Source organism: Plasmodium knowlesi (genome assembly GCF_000006355.2).
Source record: "Plasmodium knowlesi strain H genome assembly, chromosome: 11".
Classification (NCBI taxonomy): Eukaryota; Apicomplexa; class Aconoidasida; order Haemosporida; family Plasmodiidae; genus Plasmodium; species Plasmodium knowlesi.
Window position 1 is genome coordinate 1,635,707 of NC_011912.2, and position 16,377 is coordinate 1,652,083.

The window sequence follows — 16,377 nt, forward strand, 5'->3', positions numbered from 1 at the left end:
ATTCTGCCAATCATTAAGTTAGCTCTTCCACCAATGCAGAGTATCTTTTTTTTTTTTTTTTTTTTTTTTTTTTTTTTTTTTTTTTCCTTAAACGTCTTCACACCACAATTGTTGCTATGCGAAAAAGTAAGAAGCTGCTTCTTCATGGGAATTGCGCAGGGGAAGTTGAGAAGAGAAAAAACTCCTGTCACTATTGTTTCTCCGTCGTCTCTTTTTTTTTTTTTTTTTTTTTTTTTTTTTTTCCTTTTTCTCCTTTTTTGTTTCCCTTTGAGATTATTTTGGATGCCTTCCCATTTTGCTGATTCATCGCTATATTTGGCGTACCCACTGTGAAAGGTCAAACTGGAAGCGAATTCCGCAGGAAGGATTTCCGCCCCAAATGGCGATGTCGCTTTTTATTTTATAAAGGGTACAGATAAAAGGCGCAGGCTGTGGAGTTGCCTGTTGAGTTTGATTTGGCCAAACGGAGAAGAATACCCATCCAGTTGCCGCAGGCATATGAATTATATGTACCACCTGTTTACACGTATGCAGCGAGGCAAAACAACGATGAAGAACAAAAAGGCAGGCTCTGAAGCGCCAGCAGTGGAAGCAACGCGAAGAAGAGGAGCACTGACGGTAAAAAGGTGAAAACGAAGAGGTGGCGCAGTGCCCTCAACCTAATGGGGAAGACACCACAGTAAAAATCCACCCCCCTCCCCCTCCTAAGCGTAAGACCAATACGAAGGTCCACAAAAAAAATACCTGCTGAAAAAAAAATAATAAAAAAAAAAAAAAAAAAAAAAAAATGTTTTCCAACGCGATTAAGCTAGATAATCTGAACGACTATTACAACGAAGCGGAGGAATGCATTAAGCCCTTTTTGTACAAGTCGCAAATTGTGAATGATGACGATCTGAGCGAGCCAAACTTAATTCACATAAACAAGAAGAATAAAGAAAGAAAGAAAAAGGAGAGGGGAGAAATATCACTGACCGATTGCTTAGCCTGTAGTGGTTGTGTAACAAATGAAGAGACTAATTTTCTCAAAAATCAAAATGCAGTCGAAATTTTAAACGAAATTAAAAAAAAAAAAATAAACATCATTTCCTTGTCTTTGCAAAGCATCACAGCCTTGTCCGTACATTATAATTTGTCCATTCCCAAGACAAGGAAAAAGTTATGTTTTCTGTTTAAATCGTTAGGCTTCGATTATGTGTATGAATCCTCCCTCAGTGAGTTCATAACTCTTAATGAGAGCAAGCGGGAGTTTATGCACCACTTTGCGCAGGCCACAAGGGAAGTACAACAAAACCAGCAGTACCAGAAAAAAGCCGATGATGCTTTGAGAAATAAAAAGGACAAGCGCCTCAAATTAAAGCGGGAAAGTAAAAATGAGCTCAGGGGGGGTAAGACGGAGAAGGTAGTTACAAATGGAAGTATGTTAACAGAAGGGAAGGATAACCATGCGTTTGTCAGCACACGTGAGAGAAATACCTCCCTTCCTCTCATTTGCTCTCATTGCAGTGGCACCGTTATATATGGAGAGAAGAATTTCGATGAAGAACAGTTAGATGCATTTAGTAAGGTAAAGTCTAGTCAGGATATCCAGGGGGTTATTTTAAAAATCCTGCACCTGCAGAAGGGCATAAATGTGACTCTGCCCCTACTGGAAAATCTCCCCCCCTTGAGTAACTTTTTCAATGGGTACTGCAAGTACGAGTCGAACTTCTGGTCCATTTGCAGAAAGATCTATCGAAGGAACCATTGCCTTTTGCAATCGGACCAAATAAGCAATCGAAGCAACGGTGTGACTTTCAACCCTCCAACGATCTACGACATCAACCATGTGTACCTGCTGTATTGCTTCGACAAGAAATTAGAGGCGCACAGAAGTAATCTCCCCCAACAGAATTCCGTAAATGAAAACATGCTTTCCTACCTGTCTTATGTCTCGCCACGGATATCCCACCAAATGCGCGACACGGCCAACGCAGACCAACAGGAAAAGAGGAACTTTCACTGCGTCGATGCTGTGCTCACCACGGTGGAGCTTGTCGAGCTGATAAAGGACACGGACATTGATTTTCTGTCACTGCTAGAGATGCCTGTTGATAATTTGTACGATCTTTTGCGGGGCGCCATGAAGGGGTTGGAGGTAGATAAGATGAAGGGGGACTCTAGCGGAATTAAAGCGGAGGAGAAGTCGCCTATGAAAAACGATGAACGAACTGGTACGTGCAATCTGTACGAAGTGCGAGAACTGCGCGAGCTGTATAAGCAACTCGCTGAGTACACACTTCGGTGCGGTAATAAGAATAACATTTCGATGGGCTACGGAGAAGAAATTTTCAAATATGTGTGCAGAGAAATGTTCAATTTTGAGATGGACGAAAAGGAGTTCGATCTGAAATATCACGACATAGTGGTGTTGTCCCTGTTGGAAGACGATCACTGCGTTCTTCGAGTGATCCTGTCCTACGGATTTAAGAGCATGTATAGTGTTATCCGGAAGGTGAAGGAGGAGAAGGGGAAGAGCGCAGCATGGATAAGTCCACAAGGGAAAAGCTCACCTCAGAGTGGTACACCATTCAAACCCTCCGGCGAGGTAAAAAAGTACAACGTGGAAATTACCTACAATTTGCATTTCAAAGGAAGAATCGACTACATCGAATTGATGGCCTGCGAAAAGGGGTGCCTCTTCGGATGCGCCCAGAATATTTTTTCGGAGCATGTCCATAGGCGCATCTCTTGCCCATGTTACAACTCTCGCATTTTTAAAAAAATCGCTCAGCAGGAGGTTATTGAAAATTTTGACTTCCTCCGTTCAGATGGAAGAAGCGATGAGCAGGGTCGTGGCGGACAAGCAGAAGATGAAACGGAGGGCATTATCTGTGCTAGAGAAAAACACACAAAATGTGATCATCACATGCAGGATGCAGAAGCCTCATCGATTAACCAAGGGGAGACACGAAATGATTACGAACTGTTTAATCACAAAAAAGTGGATACAGAAAAGCTGTTTCAAAAAATGTATGACACCATGCATAGTGACAAACTTACTGTATATGTCAATTCCAGCAAATGTGATAGGGATATAAGTGTGAACACGTTTTTAAAAAACATTGGTAACTTTTTCAACACGGAGACATTCAACATTCTTAAGACTTCCTTTTCTTCCAAGAAGAAGGAAGACATTATAAATTGGTGAATATAGTGCACGGGGGTTAAGTTTCCATGTAGTTACGCTATCGATATGAAGAGACAGGGAGCGGACGAAGGAATACGGGAATAAAGAAAAAAAAAAAAAAAAAAAAAAGTACACATGTCCGACCTCCAGACATTTTTCTCCTCTTTGCATTCCTGCCCAACTGCTTACGAGGGGTGCATTTTTCTCCGTCCCATGGAGAATTTTTGTTTGTTCGTAAATAGAGAGGATACTTTACATCCCAGGAAAAGGATACCGCCTGTTCATACGTAGGTGTATGTATGCCCATTTCGCGTGTATTCCCATGTACATAAAATTTGCGTATGCCCCGGACGTCCACAAAAACGTCTGTTAACATCCCAGAATTGTTAAGTCGAAGAGGAGAGGTTCATCCAAAACGTACTAGACTTAATCTTTTTTAAAAGGGGGATGTATTAATAGGGATATTTCGTTTTTTTTTTTTTTTTTTTTTTTTTTTTTTCCCTTTTTTTTTTTTTTTTTTTTTTTTTTTTTTTTTTTTTCTCAGTTTTGTAGCATTTTGCCTGACCCGTTCATACGAATTTGTTCAAGTAGGCGCAGAAATGGCGCAATTCTTTTTTTTTTTTTTTTTTTTTTTTTTTCTGTGCATGCGTTCAGTGCTGCTTCGTCTTTTAGCCGTTACAATTTTGTAATTTTTTAAAACTAATGTGACAACTATTTTGTTAATGTAGCCCTCGAATGAGGTTTAGAAATTGTCGCAAAGTGTGCGCACCTTGAGTGTAGTTTTTCTCTGGGCGACTTGTCACTCCTTTGTGTATGTTTTCCCTACTTTGAAGCAAAGGCTAGCGCGGAGGGGAACCTCCGTTCACCGTGGACACCGATGTAGTAAACGGAGCGGTAATGATAGGAACAACAACTTTGCACAGTAGCGTTAGCGACTCCGTTTTGAAGGAATGCCCCTTTGTTTGACAGGCACCATTTTAGCCCTCTCTAGGACGTTTTAAAACATTTCGCTTTTTTGTGTGTCTTACTCTATTTGTTCCCAAGCGGTTCTCCCAGGTGGGCAATAGGAAAGTGTCACCTCCCCAATGAAGGCTGCTAACCATGTGAAGGGTGCTACCGCCCTGGGTATGCTGAACGACATGCTCAAATGGGACCCCTCGAAGAAACACAGGAGCAAAAACAAAGCGCGGGAGCGGCACGTAGAGAAGGAAGTCAACAAGAAGTACCTGAACAGAACAAAGCAAATTGGCCGGAAATATATCGAACAGGTGATGATTGAATGTGGTGCAGACGACATTACAAATGACTCGGAAAGCTTTCTTACAGGAGGAATGACAAATGGAATAGAATCATCTCCCACTATGAGGAAGGAAAGAAAAGATATCGAATTCACCCCTCTGTGTAACGCAGAAATAGACCCTGTGGCGTGCAAGGTGAAGGGAAGAAATTTGTACGAAGGCACAGCCGGCGTATTGAACGAAGTGATAATAGAGACGATTAGTAAAACAGGGGAATGCATTTACGTGGAGAATTATACATTTGAAGCTTACGTGAAGGAAAGGGAAAAAGTGGACCAACTGAATTACCAGAGGGAGCACACACAACAAGAAGACAACCGATACGATTTGTACATACGAAATACATTGTACAACCAATTCCAAAGGGAAAAACATCAAACGTTAATCAATATAAATCACAATAGGTATAACATTAATGCTAACTTTGCAAATTACAAACATGTGGGGTGTGAAGAGAAGGAAGTGTGTTTTGGGGTAAGCACAAAAAGGGATGGAGAACCCTTTATTGTTGGTGTTACTGAAGGGAGAAACGCGCAAAGTGGTTCTACTTGTCGCTCCTCTAATATGCATAGCGGTAGGGATCAAAGGAGGGCAAACACCTTCATGGAAGTATCGTCTACTCATGCAAACAACATGACTGAGAATCAAACAATGAGAGAAGGATACATGTTCGATTCGGAGATATACGATAGTGAAAGCGTGAAATTGGTAGAAAAAAGTTTTAAGTGCAACATTAGTGACTTAAAAAATGGGACCTACGTTGTAACGTATAACTTGGGAAGGTGTGGGTACTACTACTTGTCTATATTTTGTAAAAAAAAAATTGTTGGAAATTCCCCTTACCTCATTTACATAAAGCCGAATGTGGCATATGCCCCCAACTGTGTCGTGTACAAAAGGGTGAACGGGGAGATGATTTTCCCGACGGCGAACAGAGGGGAAGGAAGAAGAAACTGGAAATTATCCACGCGTGGAAGGTTCAAAAACATCTATAACGATTCCCTATGCGCAAATTCGTTTGAATTAGCTCATTCCCATTTTAGCGAATCGGGAGTCGATAACAGTAGTGAAGGCGGCGCCTCCGAGGGGCTTCTGTCCAACAGCGAGGAACAGTGCCACGTACAGGACGACGACAAGGACGAAGAGAAATATGATGATGATGATGATGGTGCCTCCAATGCATCGGAGGAAGACAACCTCATGCACATTTTGAAATACGAGGCTGGAAGGAATCCTGGTGACTGCAGTGATGATGAGAACCACAAGCAGTTTGATAATTTCTTCATCCAAAGTTACGACGCCTATAGGAATGCCATCTGCGAAGGAGGCGACTCGTTTGAAGCGCACGCTCTCGGAGGTGTTAAAATTGTTAGGGTGAACGACCTACAGAATGGATCATATGAAGTTATATACTCCTACATAAGTTCAAGGAATTCAACATATGCAGAGGAAGGTTCCATCCCATACAGGCAAATAAACGTAACGCTGAACGGATGGCACGTGAAGGGCTCTCCCTTTAGAATTGTCCATAGAAAAGACAAACAAATGCACTACTTACAAAGAATAAAAAACTTACTACCCATAGATGAAATAAACCCCGTGGATCCTCTACGCAGTCTACACGACATAATGCAGTCTTACCGATATGTGAAGGAAAACTATCTGGATGAGAAGCAAGAAAGGTATTTCATGCAATTGAATCCGTACTACAAGCAAGATGAACTGAACAAAATACTTCGTAAGATAGATCCCAATCTCGTGTCCCTCATGTCCATACCATTACGACAACAACTACTTAACCATGTGATGCATCTAAATAATGATAGAAAAGTAGTAAAGTTGAAGCAGGTGCTCTTTAAGGAACTTTTCCTTACGCTAAGGAAAATGGTGAACTGCGCAGATAGCTACAACGATGATCTGGAAAAGGACAAAGTCAGCCTTCTGGAGGAAAGACGCACACATGATGTGAGCATCCGAGAAGCTAATGCCATGTATGAATCCTTGAAGGGGAAGAATATCCATTCGTTACCTTTCGACTTTTCCATTAAAGATATGAAGAAGTACGAGGATAAGTTGGCTCTTAAGAAGAAGGAGCTACTAGAGAAGCAGACTAAGCTGATAAACAGATACAACTCCATCAAATGCAAGGAAAAGAAATTTTACCAGGACAGGGAGGAAATCACGACCCAGCTGACGAAGAAGTATGAGATGCACCAGACCATATACGAGCATTCGCAAAAGGCTCTCATTCACACAAACAGTGCCTTGAAGAAAATCACTATAAGCAATATTAAGCGGAACTGCTCCGCGGAGCGTGCTCTGCTGGGCGGCAAGGTGGGCACCAAGGTTGACCCTGATGCGGCCACAGCAGGTTTGAAGCGGCTACTATAAGGAAGGAGTTTGCTATATATTCCTTCAAGCGTGGGCCCCTCAACCGGTAAAAAAAGGAGAAAAAAAAAAAAAAAAAAAAAAAAAAGGTAAGGCTAAGCTGGGCTAATCAGGCTTCCACGCGTGGGTATCCTACGAACGATGGAACTTAACCGCGTGGTTGTCCCTCCGCCATGCACTCACCACATTATGAGCGTTGACAGAATGGGAACCTCGCTTTATACTGCATGTATCCTTCACTGCGTGCATCAACTGCGACAGTGAGGATACTTGGCTGGAAAGGCAGGCGTACTACTTCTCTTCAGAAGCCTCTCCAAGATATGCGCTTGTTCTCGCTAGTACAACGGAGGGGACACTTCCTTTTTGGAGAAACGAATATATGTGTGTCACCCCTTGAGGGAGAAACCGAAGGAAGGTCTACACAAATGGATGCAAAAAATGAAGAAGAATTTTAGTTCGCCCGGTTTGCTCGGCTTGTCCGAGTGGCCTAGACTTAGGGAGCTTTCCCCCTTTCGTTGGGCTTCCACGCGGTGTAGCTCGTCCGGGAAACCTGTGGACTACTCCCTGTACCTGGTGACGGACGATAAATTTTTTATGGATAAAGAGAACGTGTGCAACACGCTGATTGGGAAAGTGAGAGAAGGAGTTCTTGGCGGAGTGGGGTTGGTGCAACTGAGGTTGAAGAAGGCAGATGACAGATATTTTTACAACACAGCCGTAAGGATGAAACATATGCTAGCTAAATACAAAGTCCCACTAGTAATAAATAACAGAATAGATATCTGCCTAGGTGTAGATGCTGATGGAGTGCATGTGGGTAGAACAGATCTCCCCATAAATGTAGCGAGAGACATGCTAGGAGAAGACAAAATTGTCGGCGCAACCATAAATTTTAGCAATGACGAGGATATTGAGATGGCCCTAAACAACAACGTCGATTACATAGCCCATGAACACACATTATATGAATCCACAACAAAGCCAATTGCAGCTTCGCATCACGACGGGATAAAGGAACAAATACGCATGCTACTGTGTAGAATAAAGCATCTTCAAGAGAAGGGAAAAATTTACAAGCCAAATTTAAATTCAGAAGCTCCACCTATTATACTCATTGGAGGTATTAACACCAACAACATTCAGCAAACTATGATAACTTTTTGGGACTCATCTGCAGGGGTTGCAGTTGTATCGAATATCATTGGAGAAAAGTGCAACTCCTTTTTCAATTCATTAAGGTTAAGGTATGTAATAGATAAACATAAAAAAGGTTACAACGACGCCTTTATGAATCTGTGCATGAGTTGTTTGCGTTATGTTTTTTGGACTAACGTAGAAAGCGACATGAAGGGGGTATACACAAATTGGATGGTGAGGGAACCACACATGCACATACCACGGAGCGAGGCAAAAGGCTGTAACTTCCGGTTAGCTACAAATATGAATGTCAAAAAAAACGTTCTCCACTTTTTTCAAAATAATCTTGATTTGAAATTTGTACAATTAAATCAGCCCGCTGTGTGCACTTCCGTTGGGGGCGGCAATTTTTTCCTTTTCGGTTCAAAGCGCACGGATGGACGGGCTCCAGCAACCGGTGCAACAAAATCAACCGAAGCAGGGGAGGGTTGTTACCTGCACGGTGAAGACAAAAGAATGCCCTTTTCGCATGATCAATGTGTAAGCAAATGGATTAAAGAAAATAAAAAAATTAGAGGCGGGGTCTTCATTCTTATAGGGGAGGATTTCTTAGCCCTATTCCAAAAATTGTTGACGCCTGAATTTTTCCACAGAAACAATTTTGTTGTTATCACGAAGAAGAAACAGAGCGGCTGGAAGACGGTGCGGTGTAGTGTGCGCGGCGCTTCCATACAGTTCAATAATAATTTAATCAATGTCGCGTTGGAGAATATTCACGTGGACAGTGAGGTAATGAACCAGTTTGCCATTTTACTCGCATATTTTTTAATGGTGCAGGAGAAGATGAAGGAGGTGTCGCCTCAGTTTTTAACTCAAATTGTGGGGGAGGGAGAAGCAACGGCGGAAGCAGGGGAAGAAGGAAAACTTCTTAAATTAGCCGCTGCGGTGAACATGTCCTTCGAGGTGTTTTCAAATGAGCACACAGGTTTGGGGTTGGCGACCTTCTCCTCTTAAGGTTTTTTTTTTTTTTCTTTTTTACATGTGTGTACCAAGAGGGTTTGTACTTGTTTGCGATTTGCGTTTGAGATTTTTTTTTTTTTTTTTTAACTTATCTCCTTGGGTTGTGGGAATTACCCGGTCGTCTTAATTTTGTGCACCGTCCACACGTATCCGTTTGTGTGTAATTTCACCCTCCAGTTCTATTCACCGTGAACCGCGACGTGGCGTGAAGGGATTAATTTGAGTGTTTCTCCCTCAGGAGAAAAAAAAAAAAAAAAAATATTCAGAAAGTAACCATTCTTTTTTTATCACCTCTTTAGAGCAATGTTTTTTTTTTTTTTTTTTTTTTTTTTTTCCGTGTAACTAGCCGTTTTGCGGTTTTAGCTAGCTAGAAAAAAAAAAAAAAAAAAAAAGGATAATTGAAGAACAAACGAACAACCAACCCATTAACATGTTAACCTGTTAACCTACAACGCTTCCCCCGGAAAATTCGTTATTAGGGGAAAACGTTCAACGTCGTTTATATAGAAAAACTCCCTGTGGAAATACTTACAAAGCAGTTGCTATATATTATCAATGTTGTACTTCTGTGTATATTTATACGCATTCGAAAACAAGAGCATCAGTACATTAAATTATTTCCTCCCTACACACACACATACAGTTGCTCCGCGATCGGTCGCGTGTGTAACTCTCCAGTGTTCGGCACGGCAGCGTCCATTGTGCACGTGAACATTTCCCATAAATGCGTACACAAGTGTGTACACACATACTTAATGTTATGTGAATTTTCGCACATGTTCATACCATTGTATACAATTTTTTCTCCAGAGAAGTTTTCCTTACACCCCGCACAGAACAACCTGATGTCGCGACTCTGTAGTCTATAGATTAACCGAAAAATGAAAAAGAAAAAAGAAAAAAAGCGAAAAATCGAAATGGTGAAAAAAAAGGAAAAAAAAATAAACTAAAAAAAAGAAAAAAACAAAAAAATTAAGTAAAAAAGAAAAAAACAAAAAAATTAAGTAAAAAAAAAAAAAAAAAAAAAAAAAAAAAAAAACAACAAAGAACCAGAAAAATAAAGAAAAAGTGAACTAAACGAAGCAAAACTAAGAAGCGCGACATCTATCCCCAATCGTGGATTTCCTCAATTTTTTCTCCACCTCCTTGTACATTGTAAACATTTAGTAAATCGCTTCACACCTGTATTGTGCCTTGTGCCAGGTGTGGACCCCCCCAGTTGTGTGTTTTTTTTTTTTTTTTTTTTTTTCAAAAAATATTCCCCACGCTGGTGCCATAATCCTAGTGTGCACAAACCAACTCAGAACTCAATTTTGTAGTACTGTAGACACGGCAAGAATGGGGAGCGTAGAAGACACAAATTTCAAGGAGGGAGACATCGTGTGGTATGACAACCAAGCCTCCAGCCCGGAGGGAATTGCGGACAACAATACTTTGTTCACTCTGTGTCGTATAATCCACAAGAAGGAGGACGATGAAGTCATGCTATCCAAGCACAGCGACTACAATGGAAATATATTTACGAGCAAAGTGAAGAACATACAGAAGGCCAACCATCTCTTTACCTTCGACCAAAATGACATGATAAAGCTGAAACATATTAATGGTCCCACCCTGTTGAATCATCTGCACGAAAGATTTAAGAACAAAAAATTTTACACAAGAATGGGTCCTTTACTGATATTTGTAAATCCCAATATGAACTTGAACCTGAACAATGAACAAACTATTCGCATGCACAAGTTTTCCAGGACACCTGGGGAGGGGAATCTGAATGAGTACACCGTTGCTCTTTCTGCGCTTCGAAATTTGAGCATGTTAAAACGGAATCAGTCTATTATTGTGACTGGTGAGTCTGGATCGGGGAAAAGTGAAATCACGAAGAATATTTTAAATTTTCTGGCCTACCAAGCGGAGGGAAATGAAAGCGAAGCGAACCAGTTGGATGAGGCGAGCCAAGTCGACGATACAGTCGTCTCTAACCAACCGAACCAAGGGAGGTTCGCCGAAACAATAGCCCATGTGAACGTACTTTTGGACGCGTTCGGAAGCGCCAAAACGAGAAAAAACAACAATTCCAGTAGGTTATCCAAGTTTTTCACCTTATATATAGATGAGAAGGGGCGTGTGAAATCTATGCATGTGAAGAAATTCCTCTTCGAGAAGGACAGGCTGATGGGGAGGAGTGGAACGGGGGTAGAAGGGGGCGACGAGAATGGTGTGGAACACGAACGGGAACGCGAGAATTCCTTCAATATTTTTTACTATATCCTAAATGGCTCAAGTGAGAAGTTCAAGGAAATGTACTACTTGAAAGATGTGAAGTATTACAAGATGTTGCGATTGAGGGGTTCGCTGCGGAAGGGGAAGACCATGGCTGTGGACGAAAAGAATCGGGTGAATGAAGCGAACGCAATGAAGGAGAACTCGGTGGATGACAACATTGTGAATGAGGACACAATCGTCGATGGCATTGTGAACGACGACACGGCGAATGAGAAATCGTCCTCAACAGAAGATGCGGCCAAATTCCTTGAATTGCTAAAATCATTGAATTACTTTTTTGATGACGACAAGGAAATAGATTTTGTCTTCTCTATCCTCTCGGGCTTGTTACTGCTAGGGAATGTAGAAACGGTGAAAATGCTACGACAAAAATCTTTGTTAAGGAAGAGCCTCCTGTGTGAAAGTTCTCTGAACTACGAAGAGTTACAAAATTTCTTGGAAGATTCGAATGAAGATTTATTAATTGATGATAACGTCAAGAACTTCCTGTTAGCTAGTAAGCTTCTTGGTATGAATCCACAAGAACTGGTCAAATACTTCACCACAAAGTATGTGTTCAATGATATTTTACTTATGAAAGTACATAACGAAACGAAAATCCATAGGAAAATGGAATCTTTTATTAAGACCATTTACGATGAATTGTTTAACTGGGTTTTACACAAGGTGAACTGCAAGTTGGGAGCTCTAAATGGAGGAGACTTGGCGAGTTCTCAGAAAGAAAATGTTGAAGGGAACTACATAAACGTTCTGGATTTGTCATACTTTGAAAAGGGAGAAAAAAATTCTCTCACTGAATTATTAATCAATACTAGCAATGAAGCGGTGCGTAAGATGGTGGTAGATTTTTTATTCAAAAAGAGAATGAATCTGTGTAGGGAAGAAGGAATTATAGAAGCATCTTCCTCCTGTAACTTGGAACAGATAGACAACGAAGGTTTGTACAATGTATTGGTTCAGGAAGGGGAGGGATCTCTGTTTTCGTACCTGGAATATCTGTCCATCGGAAAGTATACTGAGAAGAGCAACTTGCACTCATTAATATTAAAGAAGTTTTCGAACGAAGGAGAGTACATAAAGAAGACTCCTTCCAATATTTCAGGGGAGAAGAGTAGGAAATCATCCTCCTCTTCTTTCACAATTGTCCACACGTGTGGTGAGGTTCCCTACTCATCCGATGAACTCATCAGCCAGAACATTGATATACTTACCAATAATTTTATTGACTTGATGAAAAAATCGGGGAATCCATACCTAGAGAAACTCTGCTGCAGTTACAATTATGATTCTACTGGAAATATAGTGGAGGAGAAGAGACGCTATAGCATTCAGTCCGCTCTGAAATTATTTCGACGAAAGTATGAGTCGAGAAATCAAATGGCTGTTACTATGTTGAGGAATAGTTTGATCGAACTGATGAAAGTGAAGGAGAGTACTTTTTGTCATTTCATATTTTGCATGAATTCCAACCATAACCGGGAGAATGAACGGGGGGAAATTATCAACTTGTTTGACGAGCGTGTTGTTTTTGAACAGGTTCAGAGCATGTCCCTTACGCAGTTCAGACAACTCAAGGGCGCTGGGCTCTTCCCCCACGCCTTTTACTTTCAGGAGTTACTGGACCTGCTGGACGGGCCGGTGGAAAGTAACGCAGAAACGGAAGAGGAAGGAGCGGCAAATGAGGAAGGGGCAGAAGTGGAGACTGTAGAGGCGGTGGAAAGTAATGCAGAAGTGGCAGAGGAAGGGGCGGATGAGGAAGAAGTGGATGAGGAAGAAGTGGATAAGGAAGGAGTGGATAAGGAAGGAGTGGATAAGGAAGGAGTGGATAAGGAAGGGGTGGATAAGGAAGGAGTGGACAAGGAAGAAGTGACAGAGCAAGAAGTGACAGAGCAAGAAGTGGCAGAGCAAGAAGTGACAGAGAAAGAAGTGGCAGAGCAAGAAGTGGCAGAGCAAGAAGTGACGGAAGGAGAAAACGAGGATTACACCCAGGCAGACGCTAAGAAGCGTATCGAAGACATGATGATATCATACAACATCAGTAAGAGCGAGTGGGCCATGGGAAAAAATAGAATTTTCCTGACGGATACCTCTTTAAGAATTCTGATACAGAACAAATGGGAGGAGTATAGACAAAGAATACTCCCCAAGTTGGTTGCAGTAATAAATGATGATGAAAGGGCGCACCATGGAAGGGAAGAATCTGCCTCCAAAGTAGCAGGGTTAGTAAACTTAGAGTGCGTAAGAATGAGCCAAGTGTACAAGAAAGAGGATGCTAATATGATCCATCAGATGGTGAAACCAGGAATGAATTCCGAATCAACAGAGGGAAACAGCTATTTCAAGGATATCATACAACTTATGCACCTGGAAAAAATAAGAGAGTTGTATAATTCAGGGGGAGATAAAGGAAAGGACAACAAGGGGGATGAACGTGATGTAAATGGCGCTGACAATGTGTCGATAGAAAAAGGAGGAGACTTGGACCAAAGCGAAGAGAGTAATCTGAATCAAACCTCAGTAGAGATGTGTGGTATTAGTCATATATTAAATAACGTACCTACGTGCAGCGCCAAGATGAATGATGCGAATGAAACCCTCAATGGGTTCAGTTGTACGGAGATACCCCTGAACGATAAGTGTACTTGTTGCATGGGAATGCCTAACTTCTGCAACAGGCACTCGTCATCTGAGGAGATAAAGTTTGCGGACAGCGTGGATGGAAGTGTAGTGGCTGACGTGGAAAAGGGAGAGGTCGAAGAGGGACAAGTGGATCAGGAACAAGTACAACAAGGAGAAGTGCAACTGGAGGAAGTAAAACTAGAAAATGTGGAAGAAGGCGAAGCGAACGGAGAGTCAATGGAGGAAGAGTTATCGAATGTGGAGCAGTCAAATGGAGAGCATCTCAATGGAGAAGTCCAAGAGGATGATGTGGCCGAGGTGGTGGTCCCAGCGGAGCACGCTACAAACGGTGAGGAAGAGGAAAAGAAGGAAAGATGCACTGTGAACAAGGACACTGCAGATGTAGGAGAATCGCAGGAGCATGACGTAGATGTGGAAGGGGATGGTTCTGTACCGAGTGAAGTAGACGGCGGTGAGGATGGCGCGGAGGAAGCGATGATAGGGGTGGAAGTGGTGAATTTGAAAGATGAAGAAGAAGATGATGAGGAGGATGACGAGGGGGAGATAGAAGTGGAAGGTGGGGCGGATGAGCAGAACGAAGGGGAGGTACACGTGGAAGGAGCGGAAGGTGAGGCAAATGATGTCGTGGTAGAGATGGAGAAGGAGGAGTCGATGCAGGGAGACCAAGTGGAGGTGCATGATGAGTCGGTCGACGTAGAAGAGGAGATGCCCAAAGCGGAGGAGCTGGAGGTGCAGGCACTGGAAGTTGAAATAGATGAAGAAGCGACAGGGGAGGTGGAAGAGAAGGTAGAAGCGGTAGACGAGGCGGAAGCGAAAGTAGAAGCTGAAGTGGAAGCGGTAGAAGACATGAACCCCTTCAGCGAGGAAGACGCAACCAACCAGATGAATCCGTTCGACGAGATAGATGATGCAGCCGATGAAGTTAACCCCCCGCAGCCAGAGGACGAAAACTCGACAAAGGACGAAAGCAAGAATCCGAAAGAGGAAGATGTAGATGAGGAATACATTGAATACAATCTGAACTGCTTTAAAGCAATGGCATCAAAGAAGATGGGAGATTTAAATAAGATGTTATTAAGTTGTGCTGGAGATGAAGTAAACATGATTCAGAATATGTTGGACTGTTACTTATGTACCGAAGAAGGGAATAATTATGAGCATTGTTTTATAGAACCCACATTTTGGAACCCCTTAGATGTAGGAGAAAATGGGTTAACAGAATACACAGCAGAATTAAGGAACCCAAAGCAAAAGCACTTACTGTTGAGTCATCTAAATGAGAAGTACATCACTCATTCGGATGAAAGAATACATTTAATGAGCATTTTAAAAAACATAGTCATTAGCATGGAACACGTGCACAACAGAAAGTGGAACATTTTTTTTACATCCTCAGATTATTACTTTAAATCCTATCTCAATAACGAAGATCATTTATGCTTGCAAAATGATTCCATTGATTTAAAGGAAAAGGTCATGCTGAACGAAGAGTGCAACTATCAAAAGAACAAGAAGGAAAAAGCGCATAAACATAGATATAGTCCAATCGTGGAATATTTAACTCTACCCACAGGGAAGGATATCCACGAAATTTGTCTTTCCAACAATGCAAATAAAAGGTATATAAAAGATAATTACAGGATTCTTTGTTTCCGATCCAGGAAAGGTACCAAATTGGACTTTATGAATGCCAAGTCATTTTATACATCCATAGAATATAAAAAGGTCAAGACGAAAAACATAACTCATGTGCACACAGACTTCTCCTACATGGATGATAAAATGAAATGCAATTTCAAGCAACACGTAATTAATGAGTTCATTAATAATCCCTCTATCACCATGGAGGAGTTGGGAGATAGTTTACTCAATTTGGCAACATACTTTTACTACGAAAACCGCGGTTCCTGGTGTGTCTTCGTGTCAAAGAAGCGCGCCTTCACGGGAGTTATCAACATAGTTAAGAATAGATACATACGCATGACGGCGAAGAATAAGAAGAAGAAGTATCACATTGTTCTGTTCGAGACGCCCGTCTGAATGGAAGTTGAAAAAAGCGCCAAATCGGTCAAACGCCGGGAATGGAGCGCGTTTTTTTTTTTCCTTTTTTTATGAACAGGTCAGGTAAAAAAAAAAAAAAAAAAAAAGGGAATAAAAAATAGCTATTTTTTTTTTCTGCTAAATTTGCCTGACCCGTTCATAAAAAAAAACAACATGATGGACCACAGTTTTTTTTTTTCCTTTTTTTTTTTTTTTTTTGGAGCAAATTTAAACATCCTCCAATGGCGCGTTAAACTTATTGTGAGCTGCTCACGTGGACGATTTCCGTTCGTGAACGACCAAAACGTGAGAGGCGTACATGACACTTGAAAAAAAAAGTTAAATGACAAATTTATGGGAAAAGTATAATGGGAAAAAAGGGTTGGCAAAACATTTTTG

General features: G+C 41.5%; 4 protein-coding genes across 4 annotated transcripts; all 4 read left to right on the forward strand.

Annotated features, from left to right (window-relative positions):
• Positions 1–787: 787 nt before the first annotated feature.
• Positions 788–3,190, forward strand: PKNH_1135800 (cytosolic Fe-S cluster assembly factor NAR1, putative; the record flags this gene model as incomplete). The annotated part of the gene is made up of 1 exon (XM_002261494.1): positions 788–3,190. One exon carries the CDS (start codon positions 788–790, stop codon positions 3,188–3,190), a length of 2,403 nt encoding a protein of 800 aa, XP_002261530.1.
• Positions 3,191–4,254: 1,064 nt separating this feature from the next.
• On the forward strand, positions 4,255–6,858 carry PKNH_1135900 (conserved Plasmodium protein, unknown function; the record flags this gene model as incomplete). Its single annotated transcript, XM_002261495.1, has 1 exon — positions 4,255–6,858. The coding sequence occupies one exon, from the start codon at positions 4,255–4,257 to the stop codon at positions 6,856–6,858; it is 2,604 nt and encodes an 867-aa protein (XP_002261531.1).
• Positions 6,859–7,284: 426 nt separating this feature from the next.
• Positions 7,285–9,006, forward strand: PKNH_1136000 (thiamine-phosphate synthase, putative; the record flags this gene model as incomplete). The annotated part of the gene is made up of 1 exon (XM_002261496.1): positions 7,285–9,006. The coding sequence occupies one exon, from the start codon at positions 7,285–7,287 to the stop codon at positions 9,004–9,006; it is 1,722 nt and encodes a 573-aa protein (XP_002261532.1).
• A 1,344-nt stretch (positions 9,007–10,350) lies between these two features.
• Positions 10,351–15,978, forward strand: PKNH_1136100 (myosin E, putative; the record flags this gene model as incomplete). The annotated part of the gene is made up of 1 exon (XM_002261497.1): positions 10,351–15,978. One exon carries the CDS (start codon positions 10,351–10,353, stop codon positions 15,976–15,978), a length of 5,628 nt encoding a protein of 1,875 aa, XP_002261533.1.
• Positions 15,979–16,377: the final 399 nt, after the last annotated feature.